Below are 20,316 nucleotides of genomic sequence, written 5' to 3'. Positions count from 1 at the left end.
GTGTTGCCCACGCTGGAGTGCAGTGGCATGATCTCGGCTCACTGAAACCTCCATTTCCCAGGTTCAAACGATTATTCTGCCTCAGCCTCCCAAATAGCTGGGATTTCAGGTGTGCTACCACGCCTGGCTAACTTTTGTATTTTTAGTAGAAATGGGGTTTCACCATGTTGGCCAGGCTGGTCTCAAACTCCTGACCTCAAGTGATCCGCCCGCCTCAGCCCTCCCGAAATGCTGGGATTAAAGGCATGAGCCACTGCTCCCAGCCCTGAAAAGAATCTTTTTAAAATATCACAAAGTATTTCAAATATACAGAAAAGAAAATTTATTCATACAAGTCCTTATAAAACCCATTTGATGTCCTTTTAAAACATATTTCTAATAATTGTCTGAGAAAGTTATGTTTTCATTTTATTTTTTCTCCACCTTAGAAATAGTAACATGCATAGGAAACTATAAATAATGGAAAAGTATAAGATGCAAAAAAACAAAAACCAACAACCTAGAACCCTAACAGTTACAGGAAGTTTCTGGATTTTTTGGGAGTTTTTTGTTTTTTGGGGGTTTTTTTGGTTTTTTTTGAGACGGAGTCTCGCTCTGTCACCCGGGCTAGAGTGTAGTGGCGCTATCTCGGCTCACTGCAAGCTCTGCCTCCCGGGTTGACACCATTCTCCTGCCTCAGCCTCCTGAGTAGCTGGGACTACATGTGCCTGCCACCATGCCCGGCTAATTTTTTGTATTTTTGATAGAGACAGGGTTTCACTGTGTTAGCCAGGATGGTCTTAATCCCCTGACCTTATGATCTGCCCTCCTCAGCCTCCCAAAGTGCTGGGATTACAGGCGTGAGCCACCGCGCCCAGCCAGAAGTTTCTGTCTTTAAAAATAAAGGTTTGTTATATCATTTGGGCACTTTGGAGTCTTTATTTCCCCCCCTCCCTTCTGGGCTCTTTAGAAAACATTGTTGAGATAGTATTCTAAAAGTAATCTATATCTTATTTTTGTGACTTTGTAAGCTTTTCCCATATCATTAATAGCTTTTTTATTGGCTGTATTGTAGGCTATCCTGCGTGTGTCCTATGCTTGAGTTAATCATTCCTGTACTGTTAAACATTTGGGAGGAAAAATTTGTTGTAATGTTACAAGGACAGATACATGATTTCAGTCTTTAAATATGTCAACTTGCTCTTAAGCATATCTGCATTTATATTCTCTTGAATTGCAGTCTTATGATTGCCACATATCTGAGGGGGTAAAGGTACATTGTGGGAACTTGCGTGTGACCTTTGGCAATTTGAACTGTGAGCTCTTTCTTAATATTGCCTGTAAATGTATTTGTTCTACTGCAAGAAATTGTTAGTCTTAAATGCCAGAATCTTTGTTTAGAAAAAGAAACTGAGTAGCCGCTTTAAAATAAAATACAATCTATTCTAATATACCAAATTGTATTTTTGTCTTAGAAATACCCAAATTGGTATAGATGTCAATAACATCTCCATGATGTATATGTCAATAAACATCTCCCAAAATACACCCATCCCCTTAGTGTAGGTTTAATCTCTGGCAGTCACTCTGCCATACTTAGAATGAATCATTCTCAGCTGTAAAGAAATCCTGGGTGCATTCAGCTCAGTGACTAACAGCTCATTCCTAAGACCTCAGTAACTGCTAAGGAATTACGATGTGTGCCTCTGTTCTTAGAAGCCAGGTTCGATTCAGTCCTACCAACACTAGGACTTCACTGGAGTCTGGGTTCAGGGTAGGTAGCAAGAATCATAATCTTAATTGCCCCTTAGAATTGTCTTGCGCTGCACTGTGTGTGTAACTCCAGACATTGAGAAAGATCACTACTGTTTATTTCAGGCTAATTAGAAAAGGCGACATATCTGAGGTGTAAATAATAAATAGGATTTTGTGTCTGCTAAGTAGGGTAATAACAGTCCTTTTCTACCATTGATTTATCAGCTTATGTATCTTACGACTTCAGAGTATATGTAGAGAAATGGCAGTAGGGGATGAGAGAATTTTAGTATCCCCCTTATGAAAAATACATTGAAAAAAATGGGGAAATTGGGAAGAGTCTTAGTGACTAAGGGAGAGGGAGCAGCTAGCTACAAAAGGATGCAAGAAAAGGAATTAAGAAATAGGATTGTGTCCCTTCCCCCCCAAAAAAAGAAATAGGATCGTCCTGAAGGTTGATAGACCTATGGGTGGTATGTGTATGCATGTATGTATATATAAACACATATATGTAACATACAAATATGTATATTGATCCAAGTAAACAAAGTAGATGTGTGTGTATATTTACATGAACACCCTAAAAATAAGATACATTCAATATTTGTTCATCTTTTGTATGTCAATGAGTGATATTTTTACCCTATTTTGTCTCTAAATTGTTTTATTTGGATGCATTTTTAGATTACTAAGTGTGCTTGCACTATGAAAGCAATATTGTATACCACTTTGTATTCAGGTAGTTTACATAAGAATAATAGGATATTCATTCAATCATACTTTTAAAAAACATTGGGAAAAACAGTTCGTAAACACCATACTTTTAATGTGAAATTCTAATTGTACACATTTGTGGTTTTTTGGGCAGGTATATTTTGGAACTTCACATCCAAGATACTATATCTCTGCCAATGTAACTGGCTTCAAATGTGTGACAGGAATGTCTTGTTTAATGAGAAAAGACGTGTTAGATCAAGCAGGAGGACTTATAGCTTTTGCTCAGTACATTGCCGAAGATTACTTTATGGCCAAAGCGATAGCTGACCGGTAAGAACTAAATGAAGCCATAGTGTTTTTATTACATAACTTCTGTTGGTTTATTCTTTTTGTTCAACCTGTAGATTAGGGCTTTTTAATTTAATTTTATTTTTTTGCTAGTAAGTACAGAATAGGTCAATTTGAATTTTTTTATTTTTGTTTTTGAGACAGAGTCTTGCTCTGTCACCTGGGCTGGAGTGCAGTGGCGCAATCTTGGCTCACTGTAGCCTCTGCCTCCTGGATTCAAGTGATTCTCGTGCATCAGCCACCAGAGTAGCTGGGACTACAGGCATGTACCAGCACGCACAGCTAATTTTTTTATTTTTAGTAGAGATGGGGTTTCTTTGTGTTGGCCAGGCTGGTCTTGAACTTCTGACCTCAAGTGATCTGCCCACCTTGACCTCCCAAAGTGCTGGGATTACAGGTATGAGCCACCACACCCAGCAGATCAATAATTTTAGAGAGTAATTCATATTCTAATTATAGAATTGTAGGTATGTACTAATGAAGAAAGTAAATGTTCTGATTCCTCTGCATTTTTCAAGTTAATGTGTTTTAAAGTGATTAAAAGGAAGTTTCTTTGTGATTAGAATTTTTACTGTATAGATATAAATTTCTGTGTTTTAGAAGAGTTAAAACTATCAGTTATTTTTATTTATTAAAAATAAACCAGTAGGTGAAAATTTAAAGACTATCATTTCAAAATTTGAAATTTGTCAGTGAATTATACAATACTTTGCTAAGAAGCCACTGAAAAATTCATATGACTGACTTAGCATTTCTGTATCACAAGATACTTGTTTTGTTTTTTTTTTGAAGCAGTCTCTCCCTGATGCCCAAGCTGGAGTGCAGTGGCACAATCTCGGCTCACTGCAACCTCCACCTCCTGGGTTCAAACGAGTCTCCTGCCTCAGCCTCCCAAGTAGCTGGGATTATAGGCGCCCGCCACCACGCTCAGCTACTTTTGTGTGTGTGTTAGTAGAGGCGGGGTTTCACCATTTTGGCCAGGCTAGTCTTGAACTCCTGACCTCGCGATCTGCCCGCCTCGGCCTCGCAAAGTGCTGGGATTACAGGCGTGAGCCATGGCACCCAACCTAAAATACTTGTTTTTAAAGGGGATCACTGCCTTGTGTGAGAATTTTTTTTTAATTTTAAAAAAACTAAAGTGTGTTTTAAATAAAAATTCTGTCGTGATTGTGTTAATGTGGTTCATGGTTTCCTGGTGTCTCCCATGAGACCCATAATGCCACTTTCTGTTTACATGTCTTGTTGAATATTCACACAACTTTGTTTGTTGTTTGGTTAGTAGTCATCAGAGACTCATCTATTAAATATGGAACCTCTCCATTGTTTTTCCAAATGACTGCATTTTAAGTTTTTTAAACTGTAAAGTAAGGAGGGTACAATTCTAGTTCTTAGATGGTGCTGTCATGGTCTAGCGTAATTGCTGAAACATCCATACGTATGGTAGACCTTAAGTAGTGTGCTAATCCTGAAAGCTGGGCTCACCCTCCATCCCGGCAATTGCCTGGTCTTTATAATGATTACTGAATGCATAACCAGTTACGCTTGCATGTGTTCATCATAACTTACTTTCTAATTGTCTTAATTTTCAGAGGTTGGAGGTTTGCAATGTCCACTCAAGTTGCAATGCAAAACTCTGGCTCATATTCAATTTCTCAGTTTCAATCCAGAATGATCAGGTAAATCAACTGTTTTCTTTTTATACTTCGTTAAAAGGAAAGATGGGGTGGGGGGGTTAGTAATTTTTACAGATTTAATGTAGTTAAATAAGTATACCTAAAGGTTAGATTTTTGTTTAGTTCCCGAAAATAGAGTTTAACTTCTGTGTTTAAGATAAATTTAATGTCTAAATATGTTTTATTTTCTGTATAACACTGAAAGCACTCAATAGAGAGATGTTGAGATTGAATTTTTTAATACGCTGATCTCTATTTTCTAACTTTCTATACTGATTAAATTTTATAATCTGTATTCATCAGAGCGTAGGCCATACAAATGAATTTATAGACATTTTTCTTTGACATCCTAGACAAAAATAGAGAAGAGAGTCATTAAAAAAAAATGTAGGTTGTGTGTGGTGCTTCACACCTGTAATCTCAGCGCTTTGGAAGGCCAAGGCGAGAGGATTGCTTGAGCCCAGGAGTTCGAGACCAGCCTGGGCAAAATGGATGAAACCCTGACTCTACAAAAAATGAAAAATTAGCCAAGTATGGTTTTCATGTGCACCTGTGGTCCCAGCTACTTGGTGGGGATAAGGTGGGAGGATCACTTGAGCCTGGGAGATTGAAGCTACAGTGTGTGCCACTGCAATCCGGCCTGGGTGACAGAGCAGAACCCCATCTCAAGTAAAAAAAAAAAAAAAAAGAGTTTAAAAAGAATGGCCTTTCTATCACAAGGTAAAAAACTGATTATTTGGGGGAGAAAAAAATGGATTTGTCTTGTAACCAGGATGTTGTTTTAAAGAAAATGCTTTTTGTTTTTCTAGGTGGACCAAACTACGAATTAACATGCTTCCTGCTACGATAATTTGTGAGCCAATTTCAGAATGCTTTGTTGCCAGTTTAATTATTGGCTGGGCAGCCCACCATGTATTCAGATGGGATATTATGGTATTTTTCATGTGTCATTGCCTGGCATGGTTTATATTTGACTACATTCAACTCAGGGGTGTCCAGGTATGTGGATAGGCGTGAAAAGGTTGGCAGTCACTTGGTGGAACTAGAACTATTTGAATTTAGAAAAAGTTGAAGAAAATCTATCTGAGCCATTCTTCAGCTTCCCATTGTAGGTTAGTCTCAGGTTTGAACATCAGTTTCTCTAGTGGGATGTTGACACAAAACTTAAGTTGATTTGCAACTTTCTGTTGGTTATATAATCACTTTTATTAAGGTTCCAAAAACATGAAGTTAATTAAATCAGTGAGTATTCAAACTAATCATACATTAAGATAGCAGTTATTTTCATGCGTCTTCTAGTAACAGTTGGCGTTTTCTTGAATGGTATAACATGGCAGTTAAATTACATAAGGAAGCAGACTGGATTTTACATAGTATACTTAGAAAAGTGAAATGCAATTTTTTTTAGCCATGTCTTTAGTTTGACAGTGAGTGAAATTTAAAAAAATGTTTTTCCATTCGTAGGGTGGCACACTGTGTTTTTCAAAACTTGATTATGCAGTCGCCTGGTTCATCCGCGAATCCATGACAATATACATTTTTTTGTCTGCATTATGGGACCCAACTATAAGCTGGAGAACTGGTCGCTACAGATTACGCTGTGGGGGTACAGCAGAGGAAATCCTAGATGTATAACTACAGCTTTGTGACTGTATATAAAGGAAAAAAGAGAAGTATTATAAATTATGTTTATATAAATGCTTTTAAAGATCTACCTTCTGTAGTTTTATCACATGTATGTTTTGGTATCTGTTCTTTAATTTATTTTGCATGGCACTTGCATCTGTGAAAAAAAAAAAAAAAAACACATCTGTAGTCTTGGCCAAATGATACACTTTATTTTGTGGAAGTAGAGAATCAAGAGAATTGGTTCTAGGAACCTGGGTTTGTTCTTCATTGTTGTTTATTTTTTTAAAATAAATAAATATATATATAGATGCTCTGCAACAAACACTATGACAGTATCCTTCAGTAGAGAAAGTTTCTTATTTGTGAGTACACTCTTTTAGAACATTTACGGGTGGGATGGCAGCAGCTTTGCTTTAGGGTTTAGAAGAGACTAGAAGGAATGACTATTCATGTCCAAAGTGAATGGTTTAGTGCAGTGAACAACACACGGCGAGGTACTAACTGAGAAACTTTTTCATGCTTTATGCCTACCTCTTGTAGTTGTTGCAGAGCTAATATAAATTGTAATAAGGTAGCTAGGCCTTGCAGAAACAAACAGAAAAACTTAAAAAATAAATAAATAAAAGAGCTAGAGTCTAGTATTTATATGAATCTGTGAGAGATATTTTGGTCTCACTGCAATGAACCAAAAGGGGCTGAGTTTGGTTTTTAATTGTAGCCATGTATTGAAGGCATCTTTTTGACCAACTCTTGTTGGTTCTGTCTTGAACCATTGTTAATCACTGTGCTGTAATTAGTATAGCTAAATCTTTTCCTTCCTTGCTCCTGCCCCAGCCCACCCCATCTTCCCTTAACATTTTTTCGGGGGGGGGTGGGGGTTGGGAGTGGTTTTGTTTTAGTGTGAGTGGATGTTTTGATAGTTGTAAGGAAAAAATGCATTTCAGACACATTTCACACATGAGCTATTTTCTTACACAGTATGTCTTATTGTTAATAAGAATGTAATTTCATGATACAAGTATTTAATATCTTTTTTAAGTCAGTAAATATTCTAGCCATCAATAAATAAATTGCAGTAGAGTATTAAGAGGGGATAAGATGAGTTTACTCTTAAAATTAATCAGTATCAAACTAAGTCTACTGTGTGTGTTTTTTTTTTTTTTTTTTTTTTTTTTTTTTACTATTATAGTTAGTCTAGTCTTATTTAAATTGGATTTTTGTATTCCAGTTTATATGACAAAATAGACTAGATCAGTGCTGGTTGTAAATGCATGCTGTACCCCACTGTTTTCTCCCCATCATGCCGCTAAACTTGCTCACCAGGTTGTGCTTAACTTGTGGTGAACTGGACTTGTTTTTGTTTTGTTTTTGTTTTTGTTTTTTTAAAAAAAAAAAAAAAACAAAAATGTAAGGGACAGTGCATAAGCCTTTTCTTTGTTTAGTAGTGGTGTTTTGCTTTTTCTTCAGGATTGGATGGCATGTTGTCCATAGGAATGCCTACTGCAGGGCTAATACTGGCAATATGGCAGCTGTAAATTCTGAGTTACTACAGTCTCCATGTCAAAGCATAATGTGTAGCATATTAGCAATAACTACATATTCATAGAAAACACTTTTCACTCTACTGAGCCAATTCATTTAATTGTCAAATGTCTATATCCATGGTTTAAATGGCAACATATCTATAAGTGTGTATACACATTGTATTTAAGCTTTTCTCTGGGCCAAACTGCTTCGTCCTTTTTTCTTCCTTTTTTTTTTTTTTTTTTTTTTTTTAGCCTTATGATGAATTTGTTTGAAGGGCATTTTCTTTATGAACAAAGGCTTGGATGCATATTCCTTTCTTTCTGTGAATGGGAATTGTTCCCTGAGGAAAGTTGCACAGTTAAAACCAGTCTGGTTGTGACCCACTACATGTTTTGTTTTTAATCACTATGACCTGAGTTGAACTTTGCTCACCATGTTTGTACTTGTTGGTCTGTTTAATGAAGTTTGGTTGATGCCATCCTTTGCACTGCCGAAGTGTAAACTTGTGTATTACTTAGCTTTCTGCTGATCTCATTATGGACAGTGTAACAACAAAACCAAAATGGCTGGACAGACTTCTTGTGTTTTGTAAATATAAAATAGGACAGTTCTGTAGGTTTGTTCAGTGTGCTAGTGGAGTATTTCCTTAATGTAAAGCTTCACTTAAGCAGAGTGGTTCTTTGTTTAGCAAGCTTGGAGTGATGATAAAATGGTAAGAAATAATATAAATGTTGAAGAAAGCATCACAACAGAACTATAGGAGTCTAAATTTAATAAATAATCTTTAAAAAAAAAACATTGTCTAGAATATATACCATGTTTTATTATTTAAAATCATTGTCTTAAATGTTTGTTCAAAAAATAAAAATTTGAATACAATCAAAACGTTAGCAGTAGTATATTTTTTTTGTTCTTTTCTTCTATATTTTTATAAATAGCATGTTCCAGCATTCACATCAGAAGTATTAGAAGAGTTCTGTCAAGTATTCCTTTTGAAATCTTCCTTTCACTTGAGCCATAGGTAAAATGAATAAGGACATAGGCAGTCCTGTGACTTAAGTATGTCTTTTCTACCTTGGTTGGCTGTTAAAATCACCTGGAGAACTTGTAAAAATATATATATATACACACATACACATACACCCTGGACCCTGTACACCACAGACACACGCACACACACACCCTGGGCCCTGCCCACATAGATTTTGGTGTAATCATTCTGGGTGAGGCCTGAGCTCTTCTACCTGTGATTCTACTGTGAGAATGGCTGGCTTGTAATGACCTTCAGAAAAGAGCCAGTGGTCCTTTGGGCCCCTCTTCCCCAGGCTCACAACTTGAACTCAGCCTTTTAGATCTTACCACTCTAATGGCTAGGAAAGGTAAATCCAAAGGAAGGAATGGAATGGCATTATTACTTGAGACCCAGATGGGAGATGAACCTTACGTGCTTTCCAAGGCCAGGTCCCTCCCAAGCTGGAGGCCTTCACAGGCCTGTTTTACCACCATCCCATGAGAAAAGAATGTTCTTAACTGGAGAACAGATCTGGGGTAGAAAGAATCTGCTATCAGCTGAATATCTTAGTCTCTCCATAGCTCATATGTTGAAACCTAATCCCCAATGTGAGGAGGGTCTTTCAAGGTGATCAGAGCCCTCAGGATTGATGCTTATAAAGGAAACCCCAGAGAGCTTACTTGCCTCTTCCGCCACGTGAGGATACAGCAAAAAGGTGAACAGCTATGAACCGGGAAGTCCGCTTTTACTAGCCACTGAATCTGCCAGGGCCTTGATCTTAAACTTTCCAGTCTATGGTATTCTGTTACAGGAGCCATAAGAAACTAAGACACAATCTAAAAGGGATCTGGCCCAGTAAACAAACTGATTCCTTCTCATTTGTGTACTTCTAACCCTACAGTTTAAGAAATGATCAACACAAAAGTTGATCAGTATTAGAATTTCATAGCTAGGTGGATATTGAAGATCCCTCACCCTTATTTTAGAATGAAGCTGAGACACCCACGATGAGAGCTGTGATCATAGGGTTAGGTAGACATGGCGCTGGTGGCAGAGCTGGGAGTAGCCCCTCTATCTGGTCTCAATGTGGCATATTTCTCCACTGGATCACATTGTTTAAATTTATGCCTACACTAGCTTTAAAATTTACCTAGACCTTAAGGGGGAAAGAATATCACGGTTTTAATAACCATCTGTATCCTAACTCTCAAAAATTGTTCTAGAGAACCAGATTCAAACCTGTAGAACAAGAATGTAAATTACTATAAAGCTCATTTAAAGTGAAATGCTTTACATACATGATTGATAGAGAAGATTAATACATACCACAAGACTGTGTTCATGAGAATGAAAATAGTTCAGACCTTTCCTTCTGAAGTTTATCACGATCTAGTACTTGAATTATTCATTTATTCATTTAAGTTATAGTTTATGACCACATCAACTTCATTTCGGTGAAAAGAAAGCAAACATCACAAAATGGTGAGCACCTATCTCTGCAAAGCTGCAAGGATATGTGTTTAGTTGGATAATTTGCTTTAAAAAGATGGATACCTAGAAGAAAGTTTAAAGTCACTATCTTAGTATTTTCTAAAAACAAAAATACATATCTTTAAGGGATCCCTAAGCAGCTAGTTGCCTAAGAACCAAAATGTGCTAAGCCTTTCACATGGCCCCTCCTCAGTTCCGGGAGAAATTGGCAGAGACTGTGGGTGTCTGGAATGGTTTCATGTGGTGGTGCTGTTTAGACTAATCATCATTTAGACATCCATGCTAATAGCATGGACTTGTAATTATCTAATTTAAACAATTTAGGGATATCATTTATTTCTCTATAGGACTGAGAGTGTCTGCGCCCCTCCCCTGCTGCGTGCACACCTCCCATTGCGGTCATGCCACCTTTGTTTCCCAACCCTTGTCACCAGCCATGAAACCTCTATCATTTCCCCTCATGACTGACCAACACCAGGCCAGCCTAAGGAACATGCTGGAGAAATCCAGCAGACTATTTATTGTGCAGCTCTGGAGCAGGGGAAAGGAATGGGTTAGAAGTGGTGACTTGGGAGTAATTTCCCTAGAGGTGATGGCTGAGACAGTGACTATAACCAAAGTCAAAGTGTCAGCGGTTGACAACTAAGGACAGAATCTTGGGGACCTATTTAGAGAGACAATGGAATAAAAACATCTAGGAAAAGAGGCTGCCAGACCTGGTGTTCAAATGAGCTTTTTGGTAGCTATGGGACTTTGGGAAGCTTCCTTCATCTTTCTGAGCCAAGCTGTCTTACCATGTAGAATGGAGATATTACAGCACCTTCTGAGGTGGTAGAGATGATTCGACCAGGTCATGTACATAAGCATAGGGGCAGTTAGTGCCTTTTCCCTCCAAAAGAAGAAAGAAAGAGTAAAAGGAGTGCCACAGTAACCTTGGAAAGAGAGATTTCAAGAAGGAAGTGGTCACGGGAGGAACCGTTGACTGTAAAGGATGGGAAGAGGCTGGTAAACTCCGGGGCAGGAAACTCCCCGTAGAGTTACCAGCGTAGGTCTCCGCCATAGTGAATTGTCTCAGATGTTGATAGATGAAGTATCTGTGTGGGAGTAATACAGCTTCTTTATGAATGATTTTTCTTGTTTTACACAATGATACATTTTCTACAGTGAGAGACAAAGGGGTGGGACTTTCAAAGCCAGAAATTGCTCCTGACCCTGAGAGCACCCGTATGACTCTGATGCCAAGGAAACGTTTTAAGAAAGGCAGCTCCCAGGAAGCCAGTTCATCAGAGTGGAAGAAGCAGAAGTCAAGAGGCTTTAGGTTTGGCTGCATGTGAGAAAGACATGAAAGCTATGGGCACAGATATTTGGAAACTGCAACAACGATGCATTTCCACCCAAGGTCCCCGTAATACTAAGACAAAAAACAGCCCGACTTGAATTTGCGAGAAATGTCCTAAGAAGTTGGGTCAGTAAGAGATGATGAAGGGGAATTGCCCATCCCCATCTTCCAGTGTCCTGACTTTATCCTAGACCGTCTCCCAACAGCATAATCAGCATCCCGGAAGCAGCTGTGGGCACCCTAGCCCTGCCCAGTCTGTCCTTTTTCATTTTGTTCTGATTCACTTGTTTTTGGTTATATTGCTTGTTTTACTTCCTGCTTTGTCTCTACATTGACTTGGAGCTTGACTTCTGACTTCAGCTTCTTTCTCTGACCCCATGTTCCTCAGCCTTACTCAAAGCCCAGGAAAAGGTGGTCCTTAATTTTCTATTCTCATTTCACATCACCATCTCCAGCCTGAGCTCTCCGTCCCCAACCCAATGGCTCACTCTCAACAGCTGACTCTTTTCCATGTGGAACCAGAGCTTCCTTGCTCCCATGCTGTTTCCTTGCCCTGAAAGTTTCTCTCCCTTCATCCTCACTTTCCCTGCCTATGGGGATACTCTCCTTCTTTATTGTTGGTTTTTTGTTGTTTTGGGGGGTTTTTTGTTGTTGTGGTTTTTTGGTTTTTTGAGACAGAGTGTCACTCTGACACCCAGGCTTGAGTGCAGTGGTGCAATCTGGGCTCACTGCAACTTCCACTTCCTGTGTTCAAGCGTGCCTCAGCCTCCTGAGTAGCCGGGATTACAGGTGTGCACCACTACACCCAGCTAATTTTTGTATTTTTAAGGGGTTTCACACCATGTTGACCAGGTTGGTCTCAAACTCCTGTCCTCATGTGATTCCCCTGCCTCGGCCTCCCAAAGTGCTGGGATTACAGGCGTGAGCCATCACCACGCCCAGTCAAGATACTCTCCTCCTTTAAACCTCAACTCACATTCAATTCAGGACCTTTCCAGAGTGGTGTGTGCCCACATTTTGTCCCTTTCATTTTGTCAGGCATTTCACTTAGGTGTCTGCAGGTCATTTCTAGTTTTCAGGGGCCTGGACTTTGCATATCTTAGTTGTCCTTTTTTGTGCTTTTTTTCTCTTTGTACCCTTCCCTTCCCTCCAGTGCATTCATGTAATAGTCACTCAGGAAAGGTCTATTGTTGACAGTCAAGCCAGAATCAAAACATTAATTCTGGCACCAATGTCATTTAATAACCTTTTCACCCTCTCATTGTGTTAGTAAGGCGTTTGCTATTTCATGCTCCCAAACCCCCACGCTCACTCTACTTGACTAAAAGATTTCTCTACACATGAGTAAAATACTAAAATTTTGTTTTCCCCTTATGGAATCTTCTAGTTCTGGTTTTGGGTTTTTGTTGTTTTTGTTTGTTTTTTGTTTTTTGAGACAGAGTCTGCCTCTGTCGCCCAGGCTGGAGTGCAGTGGCGTGATCTCAGCTCACTGCAACCTCCGCCTACCGGGTTCAAACAATTCTCCTGCCTCAGCCTCCTGAGTAGCTGGGATTACAGGCACCCACCACCATGCCTAATTTTCACATTTTTAGTAGAGACGGGGTTTCGCCATGTTGGTCACGCTGGTCTCGAACTTGTGACCTTGTGATCTGCCCGCCTTGACTTCCCAAAGTGCTGGGATTACAGGCCTGAGCCACTGCACCCGGCCTCGTTTTTTTTTTGTTTTTTTGTTTTTCTTAAACTTTGAGAAGCTAGCAGTTTTGGGAAGGAATCAAGAGGTGACCCTGTCAAATCTATCTCATCAACATCCTACAAGCCCACTGATTCTTGTTGTGTTTTATTTTCAAGTCACATGTTGGTTTTGGATTATAAAAATAGTACATATTTACTATAAACATGAAACATAAGAAATAAACAAAAGTACTTCTAGGTAGCTACTCAAGAGAACTTGAAATAAAACATGTCCACATAAAAACTTGAATATTCATAGCAGCATTATTCATAATAGCCAAAAGGTGGAAACAACTCAAATGTCCATCAACTGATGAATGGACAAACAAAACTTGATCATATACAGACAATGGGATATTATTTATCCCTAAAAAACAAATGAAGGGCCAGGCGCAGTGGCTCACGCATGTAATCCCAATATTTTGGGAGGCCAAGGCGGGCAGATCACTTGAAGTCAGGAGTTTGAGACTAATCTGGCCAACATGGTTAAAACCCTGTCTCTACTAAAAACACAAAAATTAGATGGAGTAGTGGCACACACCTGTGATCCCAGCTACTCAGGAGGCTGAGGCACGAGAACCGTTGGAACCCGGGAGGCGGAGGTTGCAGTGAGCTGAGATCACCCCACTGCACTCCAGCCTGGGCAACAGAGTGAGACTCTGTCTCAAAAAAGAAAAAGAATAAGAAAAAGAAAGGAAGTATTGATGCATGCCACAACATGGATGAACCTTGGAAATGTTATGCTAAGTGAAGGAAGCCGGATACAAAAGGCCTCATAGTGTATGATTGCGTTTGTATGAAATGTCTAGACCAGGCAAATCCATAGAGACAGGAAGTAGATTAGTGGTTGCCGTGGGCTAGGAGATGGGAGGAATGAGGCATGACTACTAACAGTAGTCATTACTAACAGAGTTTCTTTTGGGGTAATAAGAATGTTTGCAAAGGAAAAAAATAAATATCACTCTCAATGTATTATTTCCTTCCCACATCCTGGCACATACTGCTAAAGTGCTTTCCAGAGAAGGTGTGTGCGTTTCTCATTACTTGTCATCCTTGCTAGGAGTCAGAATAGCTATTTTCTAAATCTTTCTAAATTTGACAGATGAAAATGTACATCATTCTTTAAATATGTGGCTTTTTAATGACTGGTAAGATTGAGTATTTTTGTATGTATGATTTTTTAGCCATTGGATTTTCTTCCATTTCTTAATCTTATTTATTTATTTATTCACTCATTCATTCATTTATTTTGAGACCGAGTCTCACCCTGTCGCCCATTGTGGGGTGCAGTGGCATGATCTCAGCTGACTGCAACCTTCGCTTCCCAGGTTCAAGCAATTCTCTTGCCTCAGTTTCCCAAGTAGCTGGGATTACAGGCGCTCACTACCATGCCTAATTTTTGTACTTTTAGTAGAGATGGGGTTTCACCATGTTGGCCAGGCTGTTCTTGAACTCCTGACCTCGGGTGATCTGCCTGCCTTGGCTTCCCAAAGTGCTGGGATTACAGGCTTTAATCTTATTTAAATGAGGATCCAAATGTTTTCTTATTGCTTGCTCCACATCTTTTCCTTTTAGCAATATAAAATAGCTTTTATATTGCCAAGCTGAGCCCTTCACTCTTCTACAACCTTTGCATTTAGGAAGGTGTTTCCTCAAGGTAAGATAGAATAGGCACGGAAATAATCAATTAGCATTTGTGCAACTAAATGGCCCATGGAAGTTGTCCAGATCAAAGATTAGTCTTCCCAAATTTGCTTTCCCTCCCTCTTTTCAAATAAAACCATTTTCAGCTTTGAAGTAACAATATTTTCAGAGTCTGTGTTTGTGAAATAAAGCTGATTTGGCCTTTGGGTACTGTTTGTTAGATACATTCCTGAACTTCATTTGTTATTATTTTATATTGTGTTTTCTAGTCTTCAGAGTTAGAATATGCTAACTGTGCAAAGTCAGTTGGGCCATTTTTATTCCTATGCTCCAGAAAAAAATTACATAGCTAAGAATTATCTGTTCTTTAAAAGTTTGAAAGAGGCCAGGCGCAGAGGCTCATGCCTATAATCTCAGCACTTTGGGAGGCCGAGGCAGGCGGATCACCTGAGGTCAGGAGTTCGAGACCAGCCTGGCTAACATGGTGAAACTCTGTCTCTACTAAAAATACAAAAATTAGCCGGGTGTGGTGGTGAGTGCCTGTAATCCCAGCTATCAGGAGGCTGAGACAGCAAAATCGCTTGAGCCCACGAGGCAGAGGTTTCAGTGAGCAGAGGTCATGCCACTGCACTCCAGTCTGGGCAACAGAGCAAGACACTGTCTCAAAAAAAAAAAAAGTTTGAAAGAATGTATTTTATATTATATTTATATTAAACTTTATGGGCCTGGCATTTTGATAATATTTTCAATTTATTTCATTGATAATAATCTGTTCTGCGTTTGTAAAGTCAGTTTTAGTCACGTATACTTTGGAGACGCACATAGCATGTTCATAATTCTCTTCAGACGTTTTCTTTTTCTGGTCATACATGCTGTTGAGCAGGAGGTTTGCAGCCCCCGTGCCAGGTGAACTTGGACCTCCGTGATCTAAGAGCAGAGCTGCAGGCAAGATCATCCCTCCCGTGTCTATCAGCGGCTTCCTACTGTGAAGAAAACCTGACCCCCTTACTCCTCCTCTTAAAACACTTGATGTTGCCATCAGGATAAAGCCCAAGCTTTTCTCACAGCAGAGAGGCCATTTTAGGTTAGGCCCCAGCCAACCCCTCCTGCTTGTCTCTCAACTCTTTTCCTAACCTATTCATCTAAACCCTCCTCAAAGTAAACTTCCTCCAGTTTCCTGATGCCTGGCCTTCCCCGCTCTGGGCCTTGGTGCCTGTTGCTTTCACCTGGGTTCCCCAATTCCTCTAAGTAAGCCCTGCTCGGTCCTTGGCACTCAACTCAGAAGCCAACTCCCCCAAGAGGGCTTTCCGACTGACACTCACGTGGTTATGCACCCTGTGTCTGCGCCTCCCCAGCCTCACCCTTTTTCTGCTCTAGCACTTACACTAATCATTTTAATTGCCCCTTTAGTTCTTTGTGTTTGTCATTAGATTGGAAATGGCAAGGGCAGGGAGGGTTCATAAATTACTTGACTTTGTGTCCCAAGCACCTGATGTAGGACCTTATGCAAAGTCCTTTTTATTGAACAAATCAATGAACAAATACAGGTAAGCATGCCTGTCTCACTAGTATTAAGCCTACTATTGCCCAGGCTGATCACACAGTGGTGAGGTATGTAGATTGTACAGCCAGACTTAGGTTCACTTTCCAGCATCACCGTTTGTATCTTGTACCACGTCTCTAAGTGGGCACCAATGTCAGAAGTTAATGGAATGATGCATATGAAAAGCTACATCCTCAATAGAAGTTTTGTGTTGCTATGATATGGATCTCAAGTACTAGACTCTGTCACTAAGCAAAATGAAAGCTTGACTACCCAGTGGACAAAGTCACTTTTCTTTTCCATTTTTTTTTTTTTTTTTTTTGAGATGGAGTCTCGCTCTGTCACCCAGGCTGGAGTGCAATGGTGCAATCGCGGCTCACTGCAACCTCCACTTCCTGGGTTCAAGTGATTCTCCTGCCTCAGCCTCCCGAGTCGCTGGGATTACAGGCACCTGCCACCAGGCCCAGCTAATTTTTGTGTTTTCAGTAGAGATGGGGTTTCACCATATTGCCCAGGCTGGTCTCGATCTCCTGACCTCAAGTGAAGCCTCCCTCCTCGGCCTCCCAAAGTGCTGGGATTACAGGTGTGAGCCACCACACCTGGCCCAAAGTCATTTTTCTTTCCTCAATACTTGAAGAATTGTTTATCCTCTGATGGAGAGGGTTGCATGATCTTTTTGAGGGGAATTGACCTTTTGCCCTTGATGATTCAGAGTAAACATTTTAGTGTTCAAGGAGAAAATCAATCTGATTCATTTGAACTATTATAAACAGTGCTATTGTAGCCAGCAATAATACTGTCCAGAATGTTAGAGCTAATGGATTGACGTGCAAAGCTTAGGAAGCAACTGCAAGACCTCATTGCATAGACCTGTGTTCCTATAAGAATAGCCCACAAAATCTGAAAGCTGAAGTGTCCGCAGCAGAGCACTGCACATATGACCTGGAATCAGATGTGCCCACATCATAGGCAACATTCAAGGGGTTTTACCAGGTTGGAATGCTTCCAGCTGTTGTTCATTTAGTGGACAACTGGTTCTCCATAATTCAAAGGCAATTTCCCAGGTGTTCTCTTCTCTGAGCACTGAGAGCAGTGAGCACAGGGGTGCTTAGGTCTCTGCAGAACTGACCATGTGGAAGAGAGTTTTCTTCCATGTGGCTTTGTAGGTTGTTAAACTAGCATGAATCAGAATCATCTTAAATGCCAGCAGCAGCGCCCCTCCCACGTGAGGAAAGCAAGGACTCTGCAACTTTATCAGCTTTCCTGAGGTTCTGATGGAGGCACTTCCAGCCACTCTTACAGGAACATCTCGGTAGAGGTTTATCCCCAGGGGGATGCATGTTCCACAAGTCAAGGATGGTGGAGTGGAGGTGGGAGCCTTGCGGCCTGGAGGGTTGAGGCTCAGACCCTAGAATGTCACTCTGTTGATCTCTAGGCAAAGCGTAATAGACCTGTAATCACCAGAGGTTACAACACACAGGACTCTACAAGCCAGGCCACATGGAACAGCAGATGTTGACTGACAAGTAAGAGATCTAGTAGCAGATAGAGAAAGTAAGGCAGAGGAAAACTTGTTGAAAAGTTAACAGAAGGTTTTCTTTTCATATTTTTTCTCCCAAAAACTGGGATTTTGAATTTTGTCACTAGGGTGGGTGGAACTTAAAATTTTTACTTTATTTTCATGGATTAGCCCAAGGGGCAAAAAATGAATGGAGGAGTACCATCTGCTCTGACTACTGAGACTGAGCCAAAGCTGCCGAGTGGAGCTAGAGAACACTGTCTGTCCTGCAGAGTCCCACTGATTCGGGCCAACAGTGCTGTATTCGCCCATCCTTGGGAAGTTCTGGGAAAATGACAACCTGTATTGGCTGGTCACTTTTGATTTTCAGTCCCTCCCATGTAGGACAATTCAACCACCGAATGAAGAGTGCAGATACACCTCAGAGCTCATAGTCTGGTATCTAGAGATGAGGATCCAAATCTGGTTGCCTTACTCCCTTGCTATGACCATCATCTGGGAGAAACTGATCAATTCCATTGAAGTCAGTGGCACCAGAAAAAAAGGTTTCACTTCTTGCATGTGAGAACAGAGACCACACCCCCAAAAACCTCAACAGAAAGTCCCAGCTGCCTGTCTCATTACTGCTGGCCCATCCAGTGGCAGTCAGTTCACTATGGCTTGAAGAATTCCAACAGCTGACTTGCAAAGGAAACATGCAATTTCCCAGAGATAGACCAAATTGCATGACCAGAAAATACGGCTAACATAGAGGCAGAATTAATAAGAGAAAGAGAGGTAAACTTCAGTTAAAACCTAATGAGGAGGAGAAACGTAATGAGGACATTTAAGAAGATACAATTAGAGCATAAAAAATGAAATTGTGGAACTGAAAAGTATGATTTCTAAATTTAGAAATTCAATGTAGATATTAAAGAGAATGATTACTTCCAAAAATCAAAATAGTGTTTAGTGGGATCCCCACGACTCAGAGCAAAACAAAACAAAATATACTAAATACTAAGAGAAATACACAGATACAAGACAGAGAGGACCATTTAGGTGGAGACTTAAATTGTCGAATAATAGGATTTCCAGAAGGAAAAAGGAAGAGATAGAAGAAAACCAAAGACTTGCTTCTTTAGATTTAAACGACTTCCTAGTCCCAGGTGGGTAAAATGAGAAGACACATCTGCAGACAAAGAAGTGTCCTAAAAGGAGAAAATGGGGAAAAATTAAATAGGGTTAAATTTTTTAACCCAAAGAATAAATTTAATGGTCATCAGCCAGAAAGAACAAGTTACTGACAAAGGAAAGGTAGTTAGACCATCGCTGAACTATCAGCAATACTGAAGGTTACTGGGGGGAAGTGTGACAGGAAAATCCTATATCCAGCCAAAATCTTATTATATGAGGGCAAAAATAAGGTATTTATGGGCATGTAGGACCTCAGAAAGTATACTACCCATGTACTCAACCTGAGGAAATTAGTTAAGAAAGTACTTAAGAAAATAAGGATGCAAGGAGGCCAGGCACAGTGGCTCACACCTGTAATCCCAGCACTTTGAGAGGCCGAGGCGGGCAGGTCACCTGAGGTAAGGAGTTCTAGACCAGCCTAGCTAACATGGTAAAACCCTCTCTCTACAAAAGTACAAAAAAAAAAAAAAAATTAGCTGAGCATGATGGCAGGTGACTGTAAGCACAGCTATTCAGGAGGATGAGGCAGGAGAATCGCTTGAACCCAGGAGGCAGAGGTTGCAGTGAGCCGAAATTGTGTCATTTTACCCCAGCCTCGGCAACAAGAGCGAAACTCTATCTCAAAAAAAAAAAAAGAAAGAAAGAAAGAAAATAAGGATGCAAAATCATAGCCAGATAAGAAGAATAAGTTCTAGTGTTCTATAGAATTCATAGTTCCTATAGTTCTAGTGTTCTATCGGATCCCTATAGTTAACAATAATATATTACACAGTTTCAAATAGCTAGAAGGAGGATATTAAATGTCTCCAACATGAAGAAATGATAAATGTTTGACAGGATGGATATGCTAATTACCCTGATCTGATCACTTTACATTATATATATAAAAACATCACTTTGTACCCCATGAATATATACAATTATTGTTTGTCAATTTAAAATAATAATTTATTTTTTTTTAGATGGAGTCTCGCTCTGTCACCCAGGCTGGAGTGCACTGGCATGATCTTGGCTCATTTAAACCTACACCTCCCAGGATCAAGCAGTTCTCCTGCCTCAGCCTCCCAAGTAGCTGGGATTACAGGCATACACCACCACACCTGGCTTATTTTCGTATTTTTAGAAGAGACAGGTTTTCGCCATGTTGGCCAGGCTGGTTTTGAACTTCTGACCTCAGGAGATCCACCCGCCTTGGCCTCCCAAGGTGCTGGGATTACAAGGGTGAGCTACTGT

The 20,316-nt window shown here is 40.0% G+C and overlaps 1 protein-coding gene across 2 annotated transcripts in view; it reads left to right on the top strand.

The window, feature by feature from the left end:
- UGCG (UDP-glucose ceramide glucosyltransferase) overlaps positions 1–8,513 on the top strand; it is a 39,279-nt gene extending 30,766 nt beyond the window's left edge. Inside the window, exons 6-9 of one of the 2 annotated variants that reach the window (XR_012424469.1) lie at positions 2,603–2,781; positions 4,389–5,192; positions 5,282–5,471; positions 5,937–6,277. Coding sequence is in view for 1 of the 2 variants with exons in the window: in XM_005581067.4 (XP_005581124.1) it covers positions 2,603–2,781; positions 4,389–4,475; positions 5,282–5,471; positions 5,937–6,107 (627 nt within the window). In the remaining variant the exon portion in view is untranslated. Of the gene's footprint in view, positions 1–2,602; positions 2,782–4,388; positions 5,193–5,281; positions 5,472–5,936 lie in introns of both variants that reach the window. The other variant, XM_005581067.4, reaches the window with a different exon arrangement.
- The last annotated feature ends 11,803 nt before the right edge of the window (positions 8,514–20,316 follow it).

The sequence above is a fragment of the Macaca fascicularis genome, chromosome 15 (genome assembly GCF_037993035.2).
Source record: "Macaca fascicularis isolate 582-1 chromosome 15, T2T-MFA8v1.1".
NCBI classification, from domain to species: domain Eukaryota; kingdom Metazoa; phylum Chordata; class Mammalia; order Primates; family Cercopithecidae; genus Macaca; species Macaca fascicularis.
The sequence above is the reverse complement of the archived record's forward strand: the minus strand, read 5'-3'. Positions and strand labels throughout refer to the sequence as shown.